The sequence below is a fragment of the Neovison vison genome, chromosome 2 (genome assembly GCF_020171115.1).
Source record: "Neovison vison isolate M4711 chromosome 2, ASM_NN_V1, whole genome shotgun sequence".
In the NCBI taxonomy this organism is placed as follows: domain Eukaryota; kingdom Metazoa; phylum Chordata; class Mammalia; order Carnivora; family Mustelidae; genus Neogale; species Neogale vison.
This window is the reverse complement of record NC_058092.1, coordinates 83,624,466-83,651,166: the sequence shown is the minus strand read 5'-3', so window position 1 is coordinate 83,651,166 and position 26,701 is coordinate 83,624,466. Positions and strand designations below refer to the sequence as shown.

The window sequence follows — 26,701 nt, the reverse complement described above, 5'->3', positions numbered from 1 at the left end:
GCATACAGTTGTTCAAAGTAGTCTCTCAGGATCTTTTGTTTCTATGGCATCAGTTGAAACTTCTCTTTCATTTCTGATTTTATTTATTTATACTCATCTGCGTGAGTCTAGATAAAGGCTTGTCAGTTTTGTCTGTCTTTTCAAAAAATCAGATCTAGTTTCATTGATCTTTTCTATTGCCTTTTTAAAGTTTCTATTTCATTTAATTCTACTCTGATCTTTATTATTTCCCTCCTTCCAATAACTGTGGGTTTTGTTTGTTCTGACTTTTGTAGTTTCTTTAGAAATAAAATTAAATTGTCAGTTAGAGATTTTTCTTCTTTCTGAGGTAGTTCTGTATTGTCATGAACTTCCTTCTTAAAACCACTTTTGAGGCATCTCATAAATTTTGGTATGTTGTGTTTCTGTTTTCATTTGCTCTAGGTATTTTTTAAAATTTCTTTCTGTTTTTTCTATGACCCAGTAGTTTTTTGGTATCATGTTGTTTAATTCCCATGTACTTGTATTTTTTCCAGTTTTCTTCTTATAATTGATTTCAAATTTCATACCATTGTGGTTTAAAAAGATGTGTAATGTAATTTCAGTCTTCCTTAATCTATTGAGACTTATTTTGTGGCCTAGTGTGATGAATCCTGAAGAATGTCCCATGTGCATTTGAGAAGATTGTGTATTTTGCTGCTTTTGGATGTAGTATTTTATAGATATCTACCAATTAAGTCAGTCTGGTCTAATATATCACTTAAGATTAATGTTTCCCTATTGTTTTTCTATTTAGATGATCTATCTGTTGTTGTAAGTGGTGTGTTAAAGTATCCTATTATTATTTTATTGCTATAGATTTCTCTTTTTAGGACTGTTAATGCTTGTTTTATATATTTTTGTGCTTCTATGTTGGAAACATATATATCTATAAATGTTATGTCTTTTTGCTGGTTTAACACCTTTCTTATTGTGTAGTACCCATCTTTGTCTTTTATTACAGTCTTTGTTTTAACGTCTCTTTTTTTTCTGGTATGACTATAGCTATACCAGCTTTCTTTTTATTTATATGGAATATCTTTTTTTATACTTTCACTTTTAGTCCATGTGTCCTTCCTTCTGAAGTGACGTAGGCAGTATAAGAAGGTGTCTTGTTTTTTACCCAATCATCCACTTTATGTCTTTTGATTGGAGAATTTAATCCACTTACATTGAAAGTGTTTTTAATAGGTGTGTACTATAGCTGTTTATTTTGTTAATTGTTTTTGTAAGATTGCTTACATATTTCCTCTCTGTATCTATTTTCTACTCTTTCTCTCCTTTGTGGTTTGTTGATTTCCTTTAATGTTATCTTTAGATTACTTCCTCACCTTATCTTCTTTTGTTTGTTTTACTCTACATTTTTGATTTGCAGTTATTTTAATGTTCACATATATCACCTTATGTATATTACAATTATTTAAAGTTGATAGCAAAGTAAGTTTGAACACATTCCAAAACTCTACAGTTTTACTCTCCCCAGTACATTTATATTTTTATTGTCACATTTTACATTTTTTATTTTGTGTATTAATTAATTATTGTACTTTTAAAATTTTGCTTCTTTCATGTTTTAATCATAGTAGATATATAAGTGGTCACTCTACTACCTTTAATATATGTACTTTTTCCAGTGAGATTTTTTACTTTTGTATGTTTTCCTATTATTAGTTAGTGTCATTTTTTTTCAGCTTGAAGATGTTCCTTTAACATGTCTTATAAGGCTAGTTTAATAATATTGAGGTTTTTTTTTAGCTTTTGTTTGTATAAACAACTCTTTATCTCTTTCTCTCTCTCTCTCTCTCTCTGTCAATTCTGAATGATAACCTTGCTGGGTAAAGTATTCTTGGTTAGACGTTTTTCTTTTTATGACTTTGAATTTCATATCACTTCTTTTTGGCCTGCAAAGTTTCTGCTGAGAAATAGCCTTATGGGATTTTATTTGTATGTTGCAATTTGATTTTTTTTTTCCTCTTGCTATTTTTAAGATTTTCTATTTTTCTTTTAACTTTCCATATTTTAATTATACTGTTTCTTGGCATGGCTCTCTTTGGGTTTACCTGAACTAGAAATCTCTGGGCTTCTTGGGCCTAAATGTCTTTTAGGGAATGGTTCAGCTATTATTTCTTCAAATAAATTATCTGCTCCTTTCTCTCTCTTTTCTTTTTCTACCAATGCCTTCACCTCTAGGGAGCGTTTCCATTGTTCCTTGTCTTTCTAGCAGGTATTTTTAGATTAGGAAATAAATTTCTTCACCTATGGTAGACATGCTTTTCAAACTGCTGTTTTTTCATTGGGTTTCAGGGTCAGTCAGACTGCAAGTGAGTCCTTTAAAAGAGAAATCTCAATTTTCTATATGATTTTAGGTCCCTTGGATTTTAGCCCCTCTCGTTTTCTAATTTAGATGTTGGGGTTCATCTCTTTGGTGCAGATCCCAGGGGTTAGGATACTTGATTTGGGACACCAACTCTTCACTCTTCCAGGGGCAAGCACTAAACTGGTGAGATCCCTCCCTACCGTGTATTACTGACCCAGTAGTAGGTTTTTTATTTTGACCATATCTACTTCTTCTACCTTTCTCAATATGGTCCTTTTACTCTTTGTTGTGGAGAGTTAGTTCATGTAGTACTTTGATTTTTTTTTTTTCCCAGAGGAAAATAATTCATATTTAAATTTAGATTTGGTGTGGGGCACCTGGGTGGCTCAGTGGCACCTGAAGGCTCTACCTTCAGCTCAGGTCGTGATCTTGGGGTCCTGGAATCGAGCCCCGCATCAGACTCTCTGCTTAGTGGGGAGCCTGCTTCCCCCTCTCTCTCCCTACTTGTGATCTCTCTCTGCCTGCCTCTCTGCCTAATTGTGATCTCTCTCTCTTTCTCTCTGTCAAATAAATAAATAAATAAATAAATAAAATCTTTTTTTTTAAATAAATAAATAAATTTTTTTATTATTTTTATTTTATTTTTTTTATTTTATTTTATTTTATTTTTTATTTTAATTTATTTAAATTATTTTAAATAAATAAATAAATTTTTTTAAAATTTAAATGTGCTGTGTCCCTGGGAAGAGGTGAGTTCACGATCTTTCTATTCCACCATCTTGCAAAAGTCCTCCTTTCCAACTCTCACGTGGTTTTAATGAACTGTTTCCACCTCTTCCCAAAGCAGTTTTTTGTTTGTTTGTTTGTTTTGTTTTGCTGTGTGCGTGTGTGTGTGTGTGTGCGTGCGTGCGCACTTGTGCGCTTTGATTTTGTTTTTTAATTTAAGGCAGAGCATAGTTTAGGATGGTATTAAATGCATTGTAAATGAATTGTGGAATTTAAAATGTGAGTGTATCTTACTTTTATATTTCAATTATACTTTATAAAACAGTGACTTCAAATATAACTCAAATTATAAATAAGTCTTGTAATGGAACCGTGAGGAAAAGCTCTCTTTTTTTTAAGAAGACCTCTTAGGGCAAGATACTTTAAAAAGTTTTGTTATTTAAAAGTCAGTGGATGGTTTACTTAAACTTTCTCAACTGTCAGTGTTGTTACAAAGATAAGCAAAAGACAATATATTAATTGACTGCAAGTGAAAAGAGAAAGCACAATGTGCAGAATACCATTATTATTTCAAACTACTAAACTATTGATACTTAAATTGAAGCAGAATATGATGCAAATAATTTTATTTATTTTGGTTGTTTGATAAAACAATGATTGATTTTTGACCTTTAAAGAAATACAAATCTATTTTTCAACCAAATTAAGGAAAGGTTAGGAAAGCAGAGTAAAATAGTGTGATATTTTTCAAAATTGCCTTTCCTGTAATTTATAAATGATTTTTTAAATAACAACTTTGTAGTTTGCCATTATTGGTTAAATCCATACCTTTTACTTTTCTATTTGAACATGGGCATATGGAACATAGAGATTGTAGTAGAAAACAAATAAATCACACAAAGAATAGCCTGCAGTATAATCAGGAGACCAGCTGCTTTTTTGTTGTTGTTGTTCTATCTTGTCGTTATTATTCAATCCTTTACTATCCCCCCATCTGTAGTGACCTTGCTTCAGACATTTTTGTGTGCCTATGAAAACAGGTAGGCTATGGGGTGATTCTGACATTAGGAGGCAGTTTTTCCTAGTTCAGTTAGATATAATAATATTGCCTCAATAAAATAACTTGAAAATAATAGTTTGGTATGGATTCTCTTTTCAGTCTCATGAGGATTTTAAAATTTTTCTACACAAATATGGCCCTTGAAAATTTTATTTTGAAATGTGTTTGTATATGTAATTGAATTTTTAAGAAATCATTACCTTTATCCATGTATAGACCAAGAAGACTTACATCATTTCTCAAATTTAAGGAATTGTTATAAAAGGAGAATGAAAGGAGAACACATCTTCCTACTATCTTCTAAAGTTTGAAAAATAAACTGTAACTACATACTTAGATGTGTGTTAAATCAGTTCCCTTCTGCTAATGTTAACTAGTTATGCAGGCAATTTAAAGAAACCAAAATTAAAAGGTCAGGATTCTGAAGTTTGACTTTAAATGTTAAGACGAATGAGGGCCGTAAGATCACTACTTAAAATTGCTGCCTCAGTTATGAACTTTTAGAAATACATTAGATTATGAAGTTGTTATCTAAAAACATTATTTGGTTTTCACAGTCAACATTCTATGAGATTATCTTAATACTTATTAAATGTACTGTTTTATGAGGTATATACTTCTTAACACTGCAATTTCAGTTTTGTTTTTATACTTTTAGTTAAGAATGGAATTGATAAATGGAATCCTAGATTAACTCAGGTGACCCACTGAGGACAGAATTACTCTTTAGATTTTTTTCTTTTTTTTTTACTGTATCTCTCAGCACATTTCTTATTTCACTTTTCTTTTGCTATAACCCAGTTCTTGTCTCACCGTCATACATTATTTATATACTATCATATACTATTTGTTTTTATTTCTATATTTTACTGATTAGACACAATTCAAATCAAATTGATGAGTGCTAATAATACAATAACAAATACAGTAATGCAATTCCAATAGCCTACTTTAAGAGATACCTTACACTCGTTTAAGTAACATCAAGATTTATATTTTGCTTGAATACAATAAATATTTTGAAGAACTGTGAATAGAGGAGGAGCACAATTACTCAAGTTAATTGTGATTTAATAGGACAAATATTATTTTTGTCATATCTTCATTTTGAACATGGAGGTCACCAAAAGCCTTAAACTTTTGCCTTCTACAAGCGTAAGTGAGGAGAATATAGAAATATGTATACTATTATATAATAGAGTATTGCATGTTCTCTCTCAGGTAATGTATTTTTGTGGTACATTTTATCTATCAAATAGAAAAGTAGAGACAAAAAAAGAGTAAGTGTAATTCTCAAATTAAAGCCATTGTCAAAGAAATGTACATAAACTGTAATATTAGATATACTCTGTGTGTTATGTTGGTTGTTTTAAAGTAACATAAAATGACTGCGATACTTCGAAGAGTAAGCAAGGACATTATTAATAATTAATTCAGTGCAGCAGGCACAAACCAGGATTATCGCAGGCAGACTGACTTGTATGAACATCTAGTGTAGTAAGTTCCTACTGGGTAAGGATTCAGTTAATCAAACAAACATTGATTGAAAATTGATTAGAATTAAGTTTTGTTTTAGGCTGTTTCTGAACTATAGGTCTTGAGAAACTATAACACCTTTCAAGAAATAATACAAGCCAACAACTAAAATTTTGTTGCAAACTTGAAAATACATATTGTATTTGCGTTAGCATCCTTGGACTGATAATTCAGTCTTCATTTATTTTTGTCACTTGGTTTTGGAGGTGATTAGACCTTTGTATGATGGAAAGGATCAGGCAAGGGAAAATGTAGAGTTACAAAAACACACCATACTTATATAGCACTTCAGTGCATTTTTGTGATATCTCACTTTAAAATGTTGATAAACCACCCTTGAGACATGTAAACTAGGTAATGTTTTTCCCATTAGGAAAAACATTTCCCATGAGGAAACTAAGGATCAAAGTGATTAAAAAATAGTTAACATTAAACAAACTTCTGTTGCACTGGGCTGTATTAGGTACTTCACTTAGCACTTGCTAACCTTGAAAATAACCCTTCAGGTAAATGTGATCATGTCCATTCTTTGCAGCAAGGAGCTACATGGAATTAAATTCCTCAAGTTCACATCTAGTAACAGCAAATCTAGAATACAAAGCTAGTGCTTTAATTTCCATCATTTCACAAATTCTCACTTGCCCCAGATATTGTTGTAAGTCATCAATGCAAACTCACTCTAAACCCAGGTTTTCTGGCTGCATGTTCACAAAACTGTACTTTGTTGGTTTATATTTACCTTAGTCACTGTACACAACTCACAAAATGAGGTTTTTGTGTGATATGAATCAACTATATTAAAATAGGTGTTTTTTTTTAATTTTTTAAAAGATCTTATTTATTTATTTGAGAGAAAGAGTGAGCAAGAGAGCAGTGAGTGGGGATGGGGGTAGACAGAGGGAGAAGGAGTAGCAGACTCTCTGCTGAGTGGGGAGCCTGATCAGTGGGGCTTCATGTGGGGCTTCATGTCGGATTCTGTCTCAGGACCCTGGGATCACTCTCCAAGCTGAAGGCAGATGCTTAACTAACTGAGCCAACCAGGTTCCCCTTAAAATAGGTTGTTAAGATGAGTGCCTGTTTTATTTGTTTTCTTTGTTTATGTATGTTACTAAAAACCTTTTATTTTCTTGTTATTTCATTTTTCTGGCTAGTGAAGGATTATTGTAGATCCAGGACCCAGAGTTTGTGGAGCCTAAGATGATAAACTTTGGGTTCCTTCTATGAAAAATTATAAGAAGCACTACTATAAAATTTAAATAGAGAGCTTTGAAAGGGGCCTATTCTATGAAGGGCCCTGAAGCTCAAGATTATATCTAAAGTTTTATTTTATTTTGGAGAGCCTAAGGCTGATTTGATGGTAGCTGGCCAATAAGTAAATTTAGGAAAGAGTCTAGCACATTTATGATACAATTTGGTAAAGTGGTCAATAAAATCTATCAGTTAACATAGCTAATCTAAAATGAAGATAAACTACCATGATAATGAATAATAATCAATATTTATGGTTAATCCCTTGTGCAGGTCATTTATAAATAGAATATGGATTAGAGAATAGTAATTAGATTAATGATACTTCACACTTGCCTTTTTGTCCCAAACTTGAATTGCCTTTGAATAAAATTTCTCTATCCTTCTCCTATTTATTTCCAGTATTACTAGTAGTTTGTGAATACTGTTTGTACAAAAATTATATTTGTAGGAGAAATAAGATGTACATGAATAAAATACATTACACATTAATAAATCAGTAATTTGTACTCTGGTGAAATGTTGCTCTCAGGGATGCAGATACAAGTAGTATCTGTTAAGGCTTGATTTGTGTCTCTCCTTTTGGTCTTAATGCAGTAGTTAATATAAAATAATAATGTCTTGCTAGATTTCACTGAATATCTGACATTCTTCTACAAAAAGCTTTAGAAATCTATTAAAAATACTCAGTGCTGGCACAATGCTTGATAATAAAAATGTAGGATTGGATAAATTGCTAGATGATTTTCATCACAATATTAATTTATTTTAAAACTATTTGTTACCATCTAGAGCTTTAAGACATAAGAATATATTTCTGAGATTTGGGGGTAATAAATTTGAAATTTGCCAAAATTGTATACTTGTTAAGATTATTTGCTACAACTTTTTTCCCCTAAATTTGTTTTTTTTTTTAAAGATTTTATTTGTTTATTTGACAGACAGAGATTACAAGTAGACAGAGAGGCAGGCAGAGAGAGAGAGAGAGGGAAGCAGGCTCCCTGCTGAGCAGAGAGACTGATGTGGGACTCGATCCCAGGACCCTGGGATCATGACCTGAGCCGAAGGCAGTGGCTTAACCCACTGAGCCACCCAGGCGCCCCTAAATTTGTTTTTTAAGTTCAATATATATACTTCTCCAGGCTGCTTATAGTTTAGAATGATGTAGTTTTATTGGTTTGAGTTTTAACACTTAAAAATATGTATTTTCACAAATATACTTGACAAATTATAAAGTAGTAGCAACAAGTGATATTGTACCAATATAGATCACTTGTAAGAGGTGTGAGTTAAGATTTAAACCACATATTTTACTCCAAAGTATAATGATAAATGAAATACAATAAGCATATAATAAAAGTTAAGAGCTGAAATTAAAAAAAGGAATATAAATACCTTTCGGGGCCAGAAGTGTAGAAACTTTCAACAGTGAACAAGGGACTTCGGTTTCTCACTGCTAGGCTATGCATAAGCAGTCAGGAGCTGCTGGGGAATTTTAGTGGTGTAGGTACTGAGTACCCAAACATTATGAGGGATAGAAAACAAGACTCACCTACCCCTGGTAGAAAGTTAAAAAAGTAGGTGCAATACTTTGCAGGGCGGGGCCTTATATGAAGCTTCAGAGAGAAGTAGTGACAGCTGTGCCCCAGTGGTTTAAGCATGTGCTTAATGGCACAGTAACTTGTTTCTGTAATATGTCTAAGTATTGCCTGGGGACTGGAGCTCTGGGCTTCCAGTAAGAAACCTGGTTGGGTAGTTGGGGAGAGGAGAGAGAAAGGGGAGAAAGAAGGCTTGCTGGGTGGATGTCACTACATACTTGATATAAGGAAAAAGAGAGCAAGTGCCACGACAGAAAAATTCCATTTAGATGAAGTCAGAAAGTTCAGAAGTACATTAGAAGAGTGAATGCTCCCAGTGATAATCAAGACTCAAACCAGAGATGATGACTGTATCCTAATGAAGCACAAATACTACCATAATCAGGATTTTAAATAAATAAGCATAAAACAATAGCCCTGAAAATAAGATAAAATTATGTATAAAAAACCAATGAGTTTTGTATGAAAAATAGTTGATTAGAAATATTCAGTGAAATTAAAATATCAGTAAAAAATTTTTAAAGTGGTTATAGACACAGATAAAATTTGGTGAACTAAAAAAAAAAAAAATCCGAGAAATTTGCAAGGGTGTAGTAAAAAGATATAAAGAAAGGAAAAGTATAACGGAGAAGTTAAGAAGCTTAGAGGCTCCAGTATACATATTAAGAGTTCCTGAAATAGAGATTGGCAAAGCAGTCTTAAAGCAGTTATGTTAGAATTTTCTAAAAAGAAAAAAATTTGGGGCACCTGGGTGGCTCAGTGGGTTAAGCCTCTGCCTTCAACTCAGGTCATGATCTCAGGATCCTGGGATCGAGCCCCACATCGGGCTCCCTGCCCAGCGGGGAGCCTGCTTTCGCCCTCTCTGCGCCTGCATCTCTGCCTCTGCCTCTCTGCCTAATTGTGATCCCTCTGTCAAATAAATAAATATATATATTAAAAAAAAAAAAAAGGAAAAATTTAAGTCCATCACCTACACCCATGGTTGCAATAATGTGAAATACTGAGATCACAAAAGAATCAAAGCTTCCAGAAAATTATTAAAAAGATCACTTTAAAACCAAATGACAATTGAATGGACCCCACACTTCTCATCATCATTAATAGATGTGAGAAACAAAGGACACATTATTTTTAAAGGTCTAAGATAGGACATTAATAGAAATACTTCTCATGCATTTTAAATCTAAGGTGGCTTATTATTTACCTTGTTATTTATAGAGAACTACTAAAAATGAGTTAAGTATGAATGAAAGGAACCTGGAATAAAAGAGAGTCAACAAACAATGAGCAAAGAAACCAGAAAAATGTGGTGGTAAATATAATTAGTGAGTGTAAAGTAATTATTAAAAACTCACTTTGGAGTGCCAAAAATAAAAACAGAAATAAATTTTATATAATATTGACAAGGAAGGCATTTGAGGTGGAGATGGGGAGTATAGTCGGTAGTTAAGTGTCCTAAGTGTCTTCAGTGTTGGGAGGATAAGGGAGTACTCAATAAATTGAGAGTATGTTTTTAAAAACATTGAAATATTGATGTTAAAAATTTAAAACTAATCACAAAAATATGGAAATACAGTCTGTAACTTTCACGCAATCGTAGAAACAGAGGTAGGTATGGAGAAAACAATCCAGTTTCGAGGAAAGCAAAACTAAAACCCAGACGAGAGAGAAGCAAAGAAAAAGCAGAGTAAATAGGAAACATAGAAGAGATAGTAGAAACACATCCAAATATATAATTAACCACAATAATTTGCATTTATTAAATTTTTTATGGAAACATATGTGACTAGTATCGATTTAAAATAAATACTGTGAACAGCTGTGTGATGTTTAGAAAAGAACAACCTTAGCAGAAAGTTGGTTGAAAAAAGATAAGCTATATAAACACTAACTATAAGGAAAGTTAATGCAGTGTTATTAATACTAACATAAGTAGAATTTGGGGGGGGAATATTAATAAAACTAAAGAGAAAAATAATCAAAAAATGAATAAATGTCTTAAAGGATATAACATTCATAAACTGTTTATGTGTTGCAACACAGCTTTACCCAAAATTAGTAAGGTTTTTATTTGAATAAGGTTCATTAGATTGATTTAATACATCAAAAGTTTCCTGTATTTCCCTAATATAAAGTAAATATGACCTTTTCATACACTTGTGTAACGTTTATCAAAATTGACCATGTACTAGGTCAGAACAGTTACATATAATTTCCAATGAGTATATATGACTGTGCTTTTTCTATTACCTAACTAAATTAGAAATAAAAAATAAAAATATTATAAAAATGAAACAGTAACAATAACAAATTTTTGTGTGGGAATTAAAAAAAAAACACACTTATAAATGATTGATGGGTTAAAGAGGTTATCATAATAAGAATTACACAATATTTAGACCTGAAGGAAAATTTCTGTTGGCAACATCTGAAATGCAGCCAAAGTCATTTTTATGTGAAAATTTATTGTGTTAAGTGTGTGTAACAGGAAAGATAAAGCAATGTCTATCTTACGGAACTAGTAAGAGAGCAAAGGGAGTGGGGATGGGTGTGGTGGTGATGATAGTGGTGGTAAATTTCAAAAAAGAAGAGAAGAAATGAAAATTATAGAAAAATAATGAAACAACATAAAAGCAAAAATAAAGATGATCTACAAAACAGCTGGCCCTTTGAAAATAGTTTAGTAAATGCTTGTATGGCATATCATATAACAACCAATGCATTTTAGTTATGACTGCCTTCTAATTACTGTTGTTTTATTACTTTCTTAATCTGCTTACAAGTAGCTTTGGCACTATAGTTAATCATTATGGCTGTTTCCCCCAAATCTCCTAAATACCGAATATTCAACTGAAGCAGATAGGACTGGGGAGGGTCTCTTAAGTCTACCATGTCACCACCACTTCCTTTGGCCTCTCTGCTAGCCTCTCGTCTCCAACAAGCAGAAATGCGGTTTGCTTGGTCCCTGGCAGCTTTATTCCAACTCGAACTTTGAACACACATCTGAGTGACTGACTAGGTACTAAGCAGGGTCTGGGTGCAAAGGATAGAGTGATGAACAAGATAGGAATGATACTAGCCCTTGGAGAACTTACTTCCTGGTAAGAAAAACCGACAGTTAAGCAAGCGAATTACAATGAAGAGACTGCACCATGGGAGCCAGTATCTAGGAGACCTAGTAGATAGCCTAACAAGGACTGAAAGTTGAGCTGAGAAAGTGAAATTTAAACCAGGTCCTGAAAGGTGTTCATCAAATGCAGCAAAATTAAGAATAGGAGTGTATTCCAGGCACAGAGAATAGCATGAGCAAATCCTGAAGGCAAAAGAGTTCATGTGCTGGTTAATATGAACCTGCATATGGTTTTGGATCAGTAAGGTTGCTCATAGCTGAACTACATACATATGTTTTCAAATTGTATTTGGTCAACTTCAACCATTTAATTCAATGGCAGCCTCCAATCCCAAATATAACATACATTATATTTATAATAAAAATAAGAACTGTAATATAAGAATAATAACTTAGGTGTCAGTTCCATTGTCTATAAAATGAGCAATCTTACCTAACTTTGAAGACTGTTAGAACTGGAGATATAAATGTTAAACACCTAAGAGAGTGCCTTATAAAGAGAAGGCATTAATTTCAGGAGTTTTTCATCATTGATTCATTCGGTCTTCACAATAAACTGCTGAAGTAATTAGTACTTTCTTAATTTTAGAGCTGACATTTAGAGAGATGAAGTCATCTCCAAGATAACATGTAACTTTTTTTTTTTTTTTGGTTTAAAGATTTGTCTTAGGCATTATCTTTCCTTCTTTCTAAGTAAGTTTTCTTTCTCACAGGCTCACAGAGTACCATATGTAAAAATGAAGCCTGCATGGGAAAGGTTGATTGTAATAATTTTTCTGTATTTAAGACATGTGAATACTCTCTTACCTAGAGAGCTATTTAGTAGTGGATCTTTGTTTTATTTATACTGGTTTCCAGTGCATAAAGGGCATGTAAAGATATTTACTGAATTAAGGTGGAAATTGAATGAAACAGAGTAATCTGATCTTAAAGTAGAAAGTATTTTGACCATGCCAGAAATGTTTCACAATAAGATTTATTTTAATAAGAAAACATGAGATAAGATCTTTAGGAGTTACTAATATATTAATAATTTTGGTAACTGAAAAGTTGACATGACATGGAGTTTTTCTTTTTTCCCATATATTTGAAACAAAGTTCCTACTTTTGGTGTCCCTTGTTTAATGTGAGTAGACTAAGAATTTTTCTTCTCAAAGGATGGCTGCAGTGAATAGTATGTACTCAGTATTTCCTTTCACTTCTTTTACAAAAGGAAGCAGATTACAAAGAAAATTACATAGAAGCCTCTCTTGGAAAGCATGTAATTTGAAGTAACTTACTTTGGATGCACAAATAGCAATCTTTCTTTATTTAAAACATTCAAAAGTTAACCGGACTGACATATTGCTAATAAATAACTCAAGGAAACTGAAACCAACAAGATAAAAATCTGTAACTTTTATTAAGGTTTTCCTTAGACCTTCACTGATAAAATAGTATTTCTTAGAAATTACCCGAAGTTTTGTTTTATTTCATAATGAAAGCAAGTTAAATGCTCACAAAAATATAAACTTTTTATGAGGGCACAGAATACAACTACTGTCACACAATTCATCCTTCAATTATGGAAGTATCCCAAAATTTCCAAGAATATTTTATCTGTTTTCATTTTGCCATAGTTTAATTTTGCTGTTACTTGGTTAATAAGAATATATGGAGTAATTGAGGAAGAATTATAGCTACCAAACATTTATTTCTATTTTCATTTTGTGCCATTTTACAAAGTTAGAAGGATTAAAATGAGGAAGAGTTACTGTCCAATCAGAATTAGTAAATATTCTTGCATTTGCCATGTTATGTCCTTTTTCACTGAGAGAGCACTACATAATTAGAAAATTATTATCTTTCTTTCTCAAGTATGTGAGGAGGCTTAGGGGTACATCTCATGGTCTCTGTGTCTGAAACTTCTCATTTTTATAGTCAAGATAATCTCTCCATTGCTTCAAAACAATGTGAAAATTATGGACGAAATGCTAGTAAAGTCAAGTCAGTTTGGAGTTAGGAAAGAAATACACTTTTCAGGGGAGTGAAAAGTCAGAAATCACAGATGATTTATGCAAGGAAATCCTCTTTTAAAAAGTTCCTCAAGAAGAACAAACACAAATAACTGTCCTTCTGTATCAATGAACAAGAACTATATTCCCTTGGTTACTGTTACTCATTTGTTGAGAACTATCATATGAGTTCAGCAATTTTGAAATCCATCCAAATCTTATTGGATGCCTGCTCTGTGGTGGAATTTTCCTATGCCCTGGGATTACAGATGGGAGGGGAAAAAAAAAAAAAAAACAACTGTGATTACTGCGTAGCATATAGGGAAAGTCAGATTGCAAGCTATGCTAAGTGAAAAAAAAAAAAAAATGTGAAATCCCTAACAAAGTATGTAGAAGATGGGCAGTGATCCATTACTGGTATCTAAACATAATTTCAACAGCAGTAAACCTAGTAATCAGCCCCTAACTAGCTCCTTTAGGGCTAGTTGAAAGCCTTTTTTGTTGTTTTTATATAACACGGTGGTTGTTTCATTTTAGGGTTCTATAAATGTTTGTTATATGCTACTGATGGAAAGTAAAATAATCCACAGACGCCAGGGTGGCTCAGTTGGTTAAGCAACTGCTATCCGCTCAGGTCATGATCCTGGAGTCCTGGGATTGAGTCCCACATAGGGCTCCTTGCTCCGGGGGAGAGTCTGTTTCTCCATTTGTCCTGTCCCCTCTCAAGCTCTCTCTCTCTCAATCTCTCTCTCTCTCAACTAAATAAATGAAACATCTTAAAAAAAGAAGAAGAAGAAGAAGAAGAGAAACTAAATAACCTTAAAATACTCTAACTGCATTAGTAGGAAAAGGAACACTTTTAAAAGGATAGAAATATAAATTATTTTGGTTGAGTATAAGATCATGTTTCTCTTGATGCAGCTAACACCTCAATTTCTCAAGTTGCAGAAAAGAATACAGGGAAACCAAATGGTGTAGTGCAGTGTTTTTCAAAGGCTTCCTTAACAGTGTTGGTTTGTAAGTTTAATTTATTAAGTATAACCATCTTTTGTTAATTGACTATATTAAGTATGTTAGACTTACAAAAGATAAATTCATGTAATAGTTTTTTTTTCAGTTACGTATTTCCTGTTGAAAACTGTATGTGCATAATGATATCTTATTGAAAATCCCTATAAAAATTTGACCATAACAGTAAGAGTTCAGGCTCTGGAGTAGAATGGTCTTGGTATAAAATCCTTACCTGTGAAAGTGGCTTCCACATCTGAGAACTGGAAATAATAATTGTACCATTATAACAGAATTGTGAAGACTAAATGAGATCACATATATAGTGTCTTAGTATAAAGCCTGACACATGGTATGTGCTCAGTGTATACCAGCCTTACTATTGTGGGGAAATACATATTGAGCATACTTTCCATGCATCTTTAGATACTTGAATCACTCCCTTGTGATATTGATTAACCTATTTGTTTCCATTATTAACTTGTTTTGGCACTTGAATCTTCTGTTTAGAAAAATATTCTCTTAGAGAGTTTAACAGTGGAATGACAGCTAAAGTTTGTTTTAAAGAATGCGATCTTTCTCACCTTAAGAGTTTAATTGTCTTGCATTAAGTTTTTGTTGTATTATGAAACAATAGGAATTATACTCCAAGAAAATCTATTAGGAAATGTTCTTTTGATATTGTAACAAGTAGACTTAATATAGTATTTATATATCAATTATTTGTAATTTTGAGTTACATTTATTTGAAAACTGATCTGGTTTAAAATATGCTTTATTACTTAAATTTTAGAGATTTGTTTTAATTGACTGAATTTCAGGACAAAATTCATTCATGCTCTTTAGTCAATAGTCTAAATTATTTCTTCCACTAGTACTATCTATGGATAGGTAGTCTTAAGAAAAAAAGTCACAAGATTTGTTATTGTAAACATAGTTCATCATTAACTTTATTAGATCTATTAATTACTTTTATAAAACAACAATTTTAGATGTATGAATAATTGATTCACATCTCTTAGGTTTATAAAGTACTTAGGTATATATCAGCAGCCCCCCAAATGTTTATGTAGCTATTTACTTGACTTCCTAGCAATTTTTAAAAAACATTCTGCAATAATCAAGCAATATTCATGAGAGTGTATTATGTACATATGAAATTGTTCATTTTGTGTATTTCAGTTGAAAATGAGTTGAACACTGCTGTTTTATTTATAAAGACTGGTTTATTTATTTGAGAGAGAAAGATTGAAAGTGAGCGATGAGTAGGGGGATGCAGACGGAGAAAATCTCAAGCAGATCCCCACTGAGTGCAGAGCCCCACACAGGGCTCAATCCAAGACTGAGACATGACCTGAGCCAAGATGAAGAGTCAGATGTGAACTGGCTGAGCCGCCGAGGCACCTAGAACACCACTGTTTTAAAAGCATAGAAGGAAAAAAAAAAAAAACAAAACAAGCATAGAAGGCCACTTAGTCATTCTGGTCTTGAGGAAGTTGGCAAGTATAGCTAATATATCTCAAAGTTTGTGCTTGATGATACAACTTTGCCAGCGGTTTAAAAAAGAATTATATGAATGCACACATATTTTCTGAGTCCAATAATGTGATGAAGGCAGTTAGGACCAGCTCTTGAGAAGGTGAGCTGGTTGTTAAATACAACCATCATGAAAAATTAAAAATTAAGTGATGTAACATTATAATCATATATATCATATTAAAAAGAAATGTAACAAATACTAAAACTCATTGCTTCATAATTATTTCATTTTTATCTTCATTGTGCTCTTGAGGTCATGTCTATTATATGTTAGAAATGTTGGAAATGTTCTATAATACATTAATCACTAACCACATACAGTTATTGAGTACTTGAAAAATGGCTATTATTAAGAACTAAATTTTTATTTTTATTTAATTATAATGAATTTAAATATAAATTTGATTAGTCACATGTGACTAGTGGCTACCATGTTGGACAGTAAGTGTTCTGCCTTATGGAGTTTGAACATGAGGTGAATTAGGAAGTAACTTTTGCTATGTGACGAAGAACTTTTCTAAGTGCTTTACATGAGTTAACTGGTTTAATCCTCGTAGTAACCTATGAGATAGATAATACTAACCCCACTTTCAATACCATGCACCATGAGAAAGATGGACATCAAGACTTGACCCCAAGCAGTGTCATTTTAAAGTCAGACTTCTAAAAAAACAAACTACTGTTCTTTGTGATAAAATTCACAAAATTTTGTTCACTTGTTTCATTAGAAACTATCAAGGTTGATACAGCCTTTTACAAAGCCAAGGGAGAAAATCCAGTGCAATAAAAAGGTACTTAAAAAGAATAAAACATAACAGGAAAAAGAATAATTCATTCATAGATTAGTGTATTGAGAAAGGTAGTGTATGGTGTATTTATTAACCAGCTCACGAGCTCATGAGTGTGGGGTTGCCCATTTCAGAAGCTGATCATAGTACATGTCTTTGGTGTTACACGAGTTGAGAAGTATGCTTGCTCTCATTCCCTCCATCCCCTGAAAACTTACAACTCTGTGTTGACAGTAGCAGAGTTTCACTAGATATATCTATTTGGTTCAATATTTGACAGTTTTCTTTTTTCTCTTTTATTTTTTAAAGATTTTATTTATTTATTTGAGAGAGAGAGAGAGCGCTCACAAGCAGGCAGAGGGCAGAGGGAGAGGGAGAAGCAGACTCCCCGCTGAGCAGGGAGCCTGATGCTGGGCTCTATCCCAGGACCCCGGGATCATGACCTAAGCTGAAGGCCGATGCCCAACCGATTGAGCCACCCAGGTGCCCCGTATATTTGACAGCTTTTAAAAGAACACTTAAAGCTTCATTGAAAAATAATTAAAATGTCCTTAGGAGCATTTGTATGTATTCTGTATTATTGAATAATTACTACTTTATTTGCATACCATTGGATAGAATTTGTCAGGTATGTTCAGTGTCTCAAAACTAAGCTATCTCTTGCTTCTTGGTGAGTGAGACAAGAAAGACATTTCAAAAATCCTATTTGATTGTCACAGCTTACTTTCAGATTTAAAATAAACTTTTTGGCCTTTAAAGTCCTAAGTAATCACATTAAACTCTCTTTTGTTATGTAAGGTATCAGCAGTAAATGATTCTTTTAAGAAAACTTGTGTTTTCTACTTCTAAAATTTGTTAAAATGAAATATCAATTTATAAATGCTACTATATTTTTTGTTATAATTTTTAAATTTTCATTTCAGCTGGCATACACTTCCATACCAGCCAGTTCTCATCAAACGAGTGCACTCCTTAATCCCCATCACCTATTTAAACCATCCCCTACCCACTACCCATCTGGTAACCATCAGTTTGTTCTCTATAATTAAAAGTCTGTTTCTTGGTTTGTCTTTCTCTTATTTTCTTTTTTTTTTTTTTTAATTTTATTTATTTATTTGTCAGAGAGAGAGGGAGAGAGAGTGAGCACAGGCAGACAGAGAGTCAGGCAGAGGCAGAGGGAGAAGCAGGCTCCCTGCCGAGCAAGGAGCCCGATGTGGGACTCGATCCCAGGACGCTGGGATCGTGACCTGAGCCGAAGGCAGCTGCTTAACCAACTGAGCCACCCAGGCGTCCCTCTTATTTTCTTCTTTTGACTGTTTGTCTTGTTTCTTAAATTCCACAAGAGTGAAATCATACGGCATTTGTCTTTCTCTGACTTAATTCACTAATCATCATTTGTCTTTAGCTCCATCTGCATCATTGCAAAGGGCAAGAGTTCAGTCTTTTTTTATGGCTAAATTAATATATATACATATATGTATGTATGTGTACGTACACACACACACACATACATATACATGTACACATACATACCACATCTTTATCCATTCATCAATTGATGGATTCATGGGCTGGTTCGATATCTTGGCTACTGTAAATAATATTGCTATCAATATTGGGGTACATGTAATCCTTTGAATTAATTTTCTTGTATTCATTGGGTAAATACCCAGTAGTGTGATTGCTTGATCATAAGGTAGTTCTGTTTTTAACTTTGTTTTTCGTTTAAGATTTTGTTTTTGTGTATTTGTCAGAGGAAGAGAGAGAGAGAGAGAGAGCGCGTGCGCACAGGCAGGCAGAGTGGCAGGCAGAGGCAGAGGGAGAAGCAGGTGTCCTGCCGAGCAAGGAGTTCAATGTGGGACTCGATCCCAGGACAGTAGGATCATGACCAGAGCCGAATCCATTTCTTCTGGATTGTCCAATTTGTTGTCACATAGTTTTTCAGAATATTTTCTTATGATTGTTTGTATTTCTGTGGTTTTGGTTATTTTTCTCTCTCGTTTTTGATTTTATTTATTTGAGCACCCTTTCTTTTTTCTTGATAAGTCTTGCTAGAAGTTTACCAATTTTATTGACTTTTTTTCCCTAAGAGCCAGGTCCTGGTTTCATTGATCTGTTCTAGTTTGTTTTTAGTTTCTACAACATTTGTCTCTGCTCTGTACTTTATTATTTTCTTCCTTCTGCTGGTTTGTGGTTTTGTTTCTTATTCTTTTTCTAGCTCCTTTAGGTGCAAGGTTAGGTTGTTTGAGATTTTTCTTGCTTCTTGAGGTAGGCCTGTATTGCTATAAACTTCCCTCTTATAAAAGCTTTTGCTTCATCCTGGAGATTCTGAACCATTGTGTTTTTATTTTCATTTGTTTCCATGTGTATTTTTAATTTCTTCTTTTATTTCCCGGCTGGCCCATTCTTTATTTAGTGGCATGTTATTTAACTTCCATGTATTTGTGGTCTTTACAGGTTTTTTCTTGTGGTTGACTTCGGTTCATAGCATTTTGGTTAAAAAAGATGCATGGGATGGCTTCAGTTTTCTTGAATTTGTTGAGACTTTTTCTGTGGTCTAATATGTGATCTCTTCTGGAGAATGTTCCATTTGCATTTGAAGAGAATGTGTATTCCGCTGTATTCAGGTGGAATGCTCTGAGTATTATCTGTTAAATCCATCTGTTCCAGCATGTCATTGGAAGCTGTTTTTTCCTTGCTAATTTTCTACTTAGATGATCTGTCCATTAATGTTGAGTAGGGTGTTCTTGTTGGATTGCCCCCTTTATTGTTATATAGTGTTCTTTTTTGTCTCTTATTACAGTCTTTGTTTTAAAGTTTATTTTGTTCAAAATGAGTATTCCTGCTTTGGGTTTCTTTTGACATCCATTGGATAATAGATATTTCTCCATCCCCTCACTTTCAATCTGCCAGTGTTTTTAGGTCTAAAATGAGTCTCTTGTAGAGAGCATATAGTGTCTACAAGGCACTATCGTATACTGTGTGTGTGTGTGTGATTTTTTTTTTAATCCATTCTTTCACCTTATGTCTTTTGATTGGACCATTTAGTTCATTTAATGCTAGTAAATGGTAATAAATTTTAACATAGGAAAGTTCTTAACTCTTCACAAAGCTATGAATACTGAACTAAATAAGAAAGATTAGCATTTATTCAATTCCCTTATGAAATAGCTATAGCTCTCCCTGGTCATGTTAAAGTTTTGTTTTAAATATTGATTTGTGAAAAGTATATGAAATCTTATTTTGTGAAAACATAATAGACCATACATTTCTATTAATGATTCATTAAAATAATTTATTAATTTTGAATTAGAATTTCATTCTTTTTCAGCTTGTTAAAAAGAAATGATAGGTAAAAAGATGTGTTGATTCAAAATAATATGAGAGAAAAATCTTTGCTATTTGGATAGTAAAGGAAGGAGAAACAAGATACATCTGTAATTTGTAAAACCCTAAGTTTTTCTGGAAATTAGAAATATTTATAATACTTAGAATAATTAATGATTAGAAATTAGAAATATTACTAATTTAAACTCATTAATATGTACACTCTCTTCTATATAAATACACTAAAAATTAGAAGATGAAATAAAATATGATGTTTGCTTTTAAAGCTCTTATAGTTTTAGGAAAGTACCTGATAAGTGAACCAGTAAAATATGATAAAGTAATAAGACAAAAAGGACAAAATGGTGTGGGGACATTTGTGAGGGCCATTTAGCTTAGACTACATTATTAGGTCATGTAGTACTTGTTGATAGTAATCTCTTTAATTTTTTAAAGATATTTATTTATTTATTTGAGAGAGTGGGAAAGAAAGGTGGGGGTAAGGGGCAGAAGGAAAGGGAGAGAGAATCTTGTGCAGACTCCATGCTGAGCATGGAGCCTAACACTGAGCATGGAGCCTAACTTGGAACTTGATCTCACCACCCTGAGATCATGACCTGAGCCAAAACCAAGAGTTGGACACTTAAATGACAGCACTACCCAAACACCTCATCTCTAATTTTTAAATGAGATATTTGGATACTCCTTAAATATTTTGAATGCCTTTACTTCATTTTGAGTAGTTGGTGATGTATAGGGTAGAATTTCAAGAAAAACATCAAGTCCTATCTCCCTGATTCCTTACTCCCAAGGAAAACTACCTTTGCTTGAGCTACCTATTAAATGCAAATAACCTTGTGAGGTAATCTATTAAATTTTACATAATTAACCTTTAATATGTATATTTATTCATAGGCCACTTCTACTGACAGTCAAGTTTTGATGAGAAGAAAATAGTGAGAAAATACTGAACTGTTTCTCTTTATAGATTTTGAAATTGTTATTAGGTGCCTGTAACTTTAAAATTGGAAAATCTTGCTGACAGATTGACATTTTTATTATAATTTAACTTTAGTAATGCATTTTTGCCTGAAAGTCTAATTTGTCAGATACTGGTGGTATACCTATACCAGCTTTCTTTTGGTTAGTATTTGCATAGAATAACTTCTTTCATCCTTTATACCTTTTTGTGTCCTTATGCTCAAGGTTTATAACTTTTATAATCTTAATCTTTATTTGCAGTTTTAATCCACTTACATTAATGTAACTATTCACATGTGTGTATTTATATTCATTATCTTACTACTTGTTTTCTACTCTTCTACTCTACCCCTCCACCCAATTATTGCATTTTCTGTCTTTTTTTTCTTTCTTTTGTATTAATAATTTTTAAAATTCTGCTTTCCCCTCAAGAACTGAGCTATTTAAGATTCTTTCACTATTCCTTTAGTAGTTACTGTAGACATAAAACATGCATCCTAAATTTATTACAGCCTATTCAGTATTAGTATTTTTACCACTTCGTAGGCAATGCTATGATCCAGTGCACTTTGACTCAATTTAACCTCTGATACTTTTTATCATGCATTTCAGTTTTCATTTATAACTCCATCTGACATTATTACTTCTATAGTCTATATATAGTCTATATACTTTCCTTTATATTTACCCACATATTTATCATTCTCAGTGCCCTTTATGTCTTCCTGTATTTCTGTGTTTCTTTTTTTTTTTTGTCTGATTATTTCTGTGTTTCTATCTGTGATATGCTTTCTTCCTGAAGATCTTCCTCTAATACTCTTCAGTCTGTCTTTTATTGTTGCCAACAGATAATCCTTGCAAATGTCTTTATTTGCCTTTGCATTTGAAGGGTATTCTCCTTTTTTTTTTTTTTTTAAGATTTTATTTAATTATTTGACAAGAGATCACAGCAGGAAGAGAGGTGGGGGAGAGGGGCGGGGAGCAGGCTCCCTGCTGAGCAGAGAGCCCCATGCAGGGCTCAATCCCAGGACCCTGAGACCATGACCTGAGCTGAAGGCAGAGGCTTAACCCACTGAACCACCTAGGCACCCAGATATTTTCCTTCTAGATAGAATTTCAGGGAGAAGATATTTTCTTTCACTGCTCCAAAAAAAAAAATACCATTTCATTGTCTTCTGTCTTTCATCAGTTCTTTTGAGAGGAAAGATTTTAGCCCTTTTTTTGTTGCTTGTTGACAGTATTGTGTCTTTTTGGCGGTGAGGGGAATTGTTTTCAATGCTTTCCTTTTCTTTGTTTCATAACAATTTTACTGAGATCTTCATGAGTTTCTCTATATCTACCTTTTTAAAGGTTTTAGAACTTCTTGCTTTTATGTCTTTTATTAGTTTGGAGAAGTTCTTTGTTTCTCTTTAAGTATCGCTAGCTATTGTCTCATTTTCTCTCCTCTGTTTTAATGATCCCAATTACGTATATATTAGCTCTGTATATGTTGTCTTTTTTTCTCATGTTTGTTTGCTGTTATTTTTTGTTATTTTCTTTCTATATTTTCCTTCTGGTTTGCTTTTCATTCTTTGGTCTAGATAGTTATTACTGACCCATTTTTAATTTGCCTGCCCTTTTCTGTTCCCCTGTCCCATCTGTTGTTAAATACATGTGTTTAGGTGGGTTTTTACCCCCTTTTAATTTTCACTTTTTTTTTTCTTCTTCAATTTCTTTTATTTATTTATTTATTTTTTAACAAATTCCAGTTTCCTGGTAAAGTTCACATTCTGTCTCTCTTTCTCTCTTTTTTAAAGGTTTTATTAATTTATTTGAGAGATGGAAAGAGAACACAAGTAGGCAGAGCAGCAGGCAGAGGGAGAGGGAGAAGTAGGCTCTCCACTGAGCAGGGAGCCTGATGTGGGGCTCGATCCCAGAACCCTGGGATCATGTCCTAAGCCAGAGGCAGCTGTTCAACCAACTGAGCCACGCTGGCGTCCCTAAAGTTCACATTCTTAGTATGTAGCTTTTGAACATATTAATCCTTGTTATTTTAAAATCTGTATTTGGTAACTAAAGTTACTGGATTTTATATGCATCTCTATCTCTTTCTCTTTTTTTCTTTTTATTTCTAAGCAGTTTTTAATTCTTAGTTGTTGGTAAGCCAAGGCTTTTTTTTTTTTTTTTTTAACCCAAAATTAGGCCTTGTCTATGAAAATTTGTAAAGACTATGGTTAACTTAGTATCCTTCACAGAAGGTCCAAAAGGTCCATCTTATCATTGCGTAAATAAATGCAGTGTGGACTAATCACTAATCACTTTCATTCACAGGACTGAGATGATTCAGGCTGCTTTTCTACCTCTGGTTTGTCCCACTTGTAGAGAGTAGCTTTCCAAGAGTTTCAGCTGACTGTTTGCCAAGTTCTCCCTTCTTTAGCTATTATTATACTTGTTTTTTTTTCCTCTGGATCATCAGAGTACAGCAAGTTCCTCTCTTCTTTACAGAGATTTTCTATTTAGATTCCTAACCTTTTACTCACTCATGCAGTTAAAGAATTAAGCTTACTTTTCTGCACTTTCTTCTGTTTCTGATTTCTGGTCTCTTACATTCCCCAAACCCTGTGTCTCTATAGCTCTAGGAGATTGCCAAAATCTCTTTCTGTCTCTTCTGAGCTGTTGTCCTGTACAAGAGTCCCATTACTTCAGGTAGCTCCCCAGTGCTTCCAAAACATTCTTAAAACTTGTCCTTTAAAAGCTAACCTATCATAATCAAAAGCAAATGTCAACAAATTATTTACTGAATGTTTTCTATGTGCCAGGTTAGTGCTAACTGCTGATAGTACAATGGTAACATGATGTAAAACTACCTAAAGCATTATAAGTTGTGTGTGTGTGTGTGTGTGTGTGTATGTTTATAAATGATATATTCTCTGAGTCAACGAACAACTGTTCTGCTGACAAACATGGAAACATGACACATAAACATTGGTAAGTGGTTATGTTGGAGGCATATAACATACACTGTAGAATCTCAGAGAAGGAGCACTTAAATTGGCCTGCAGAGAGGTGTAAGTAAAATGAGCCAAAAATGCTTCCCGGAGGAGGTGCGACCCTGGAAAGGAATTCCAAAGATTGAGAAAGTGTCAAGTATAGGATGTCCTTTACTTGACCCAATAGAGCTTCTAATTATAACATACTAATACTGAAAATGTACTCCCTATTTCTATTTAAAGCATTAATGCATTTGAAACATTAAAATGTGTTTGAGGATATAAAAGTTAGTTTACAGTTTTTAACCATGGCAATTGATTTCTTCACAGGTGTTCAAAGCAATGAATATCACACAAATTCGGAATCCTTCTCTCCCTCCTCCGGAAGAAATGCCTGAAGCCTATTCTGCAAAGATTGCTCTTTTTGGTGCTGGGCCTGCAAGTATAAGTTGTGCTTCCTTTTTGGCTCGATTAGGCTACTCTGACATCACTATCTTTGAAAAGCAAGAATATGTTGGTGGTTTAAGGTAATGCCTACATTTTTTTCATGTTTATAGTATCTAAAGTGATGGCACAAAATAATTATGAATATTGTTAGTTTATGATCATATAGGAGCTTCAAGCTCACAGATGGTATTTTAAATGTTCTTTTTCCAAATGCTCAATTTTTATTTCATTATTCATATTAAATTTACAGTTGGTGTTAAGCAATGTTTATTTTGAAAATTTCCCTATCTAGTTCTGTGAATTTAAAATAAATCTCAGCAAAATATTTTATGGATGGAGGAATCAGTCATATAAAAATGCATTTCATCTCTGTGAATCTGTCCTTTAATGGAGATACATCTGAAAGTTATAGGAATTAGATATGGGGCGCCTGGATGGCTCAGCTCCTTCGGCTCAGGTCATGATACCAGGGTCCTGGGATCGAGCCTTGCATCGGGCTCCCTGCTCAGTGGGGAGCCTGCTTCCTCCTCTCTCTTTCTCTCTCTCTGTCTCTGCCTACTTGTGATCTCTGTCTGTCAAATAAATAAATAAAATCTTTAAAAAAAATTATATCAGTCTACTAAAATTGTTCCATTTTAATGTACATTTATACAGTTTTCCTTACGAATATTCTATATTTAATCAGCATCATTGTTGTAAATCAGTAATCAGTCATAGTCTTTAGTCCCATGAAAATTCATTCATTGAAATGAAAAATATTTATTTTGTATTAGTGACTTTCAGATATTCAAACCACATTTAGCAATTGGATGGAGAGGAGGTGCCTGGGTGGCTCAGCTGATTAATCGTTTGACTTGATTTGGCTCAGGTTATGATCTCAGGATCCTGAGATCAAGCCCCACCTTGTGCTCTACACTCAGCAGGGACTCTGCTTGAGATTCTTTCTCTCTCTCTCTCCCTCTCTCCCCTGTACTTTCTCTCTAAAATAAATAAATACATATTTAAAAAAGGGAATTGGGTGGAGAAGTTTGCTTTATGTAAAGTAAATAGAACTCCATAGTGAACATATATTATTTTTGTGATTAGAATGAAATAAAATTTATAATAAGTAGGTAATGGATATAGCTTAAAACATTTGATGTAAAAATGAGAAAGGATTTTGGTGGGAAGTTAATAATATTACTTAATCTATTGTTATTTTTCATGAATATGTCATCTTGCATCAGAAAATTATGAATACTAAAATACTATCATTTGGCATATCTGTTGTACTTAACATTTAAATGTAATGGCTACTGAACTATTCTCAAAGTAAGTGTATCATATTTAAACTTCATAAGGAATACATTTAATCAAATTATGACCAAATGTGCTTATGTTTTTTATATTTTACGAAACCTACAAATTTGTGTCAATAATGATAAAATTTCAATATTGTTTAGATGATTATATGCTAAACCCAAGATAAGCTTTGCATTAATATAAAACTATTTGACTGAATTATCAAGCCAAGGTATCATATAATAGGGAAACCTGTTAAAGAGGTTCTGAAGCATAAACTGAAGAAAAAAATAACCTGATTGTCAAGAAATAATTATTTTTTCTGACGTTTCACCACTATGACTATTAAGGGATTATGCATGTCTTATAAATTTTTTTATTTATTCCTGGAATGTAAATACCTAATACATTATTTTGCTGGGATGATTTAGACTATCTTTTTAATAGTGTTTTACCATAGCTTTATTAATTAGGAAAAACATAATCTATTAGCAACATATGTATAAGCATTGTACATTTTTTTTCAATTATACACATCAATGAATATGTGAGCTAATTTAAAAAATATGAACTTAATTGTTGTATACCCTAGTAGTCTAGGGAAAAATCTTTTTGCCCCTTAATTGCATTTCCACAGGAAGCCTAAAATGGAACAGGCCCTGTTTGTGAATTATTCTGTGTGGACAATTTTGGTATATTATTATAGTTGCTAGCATCTCCATCTCCCTGTACCT

The 26,701-nt window shown here is 33.0% G+C and overlaps 1 protein-coding gene across 1 annotated transcript in view; it reads left to right on the top strand.

Annotated features, from left to right (window-relative positions):
- The window catches only part of DPYD (dihydropyrimidine dehydrogenase), an 841,951-nt gene that overhangs the window by 220,725 nt on the left and 594,525 nt on the right, over positions 1 to 26,701 (top strand). Inside the window, exon 6 of the mRNA XM_044238740.1 lies at positions 24,570 to 24,766. Within this exon, the coding sequence (XP_044094675.1) occupies positions 24,570 to 24,766 (197 nt within the window). The remainder of the gene's footprint in view (positions 1 to 24,569; positions 24,767 to 26,701) is intronic.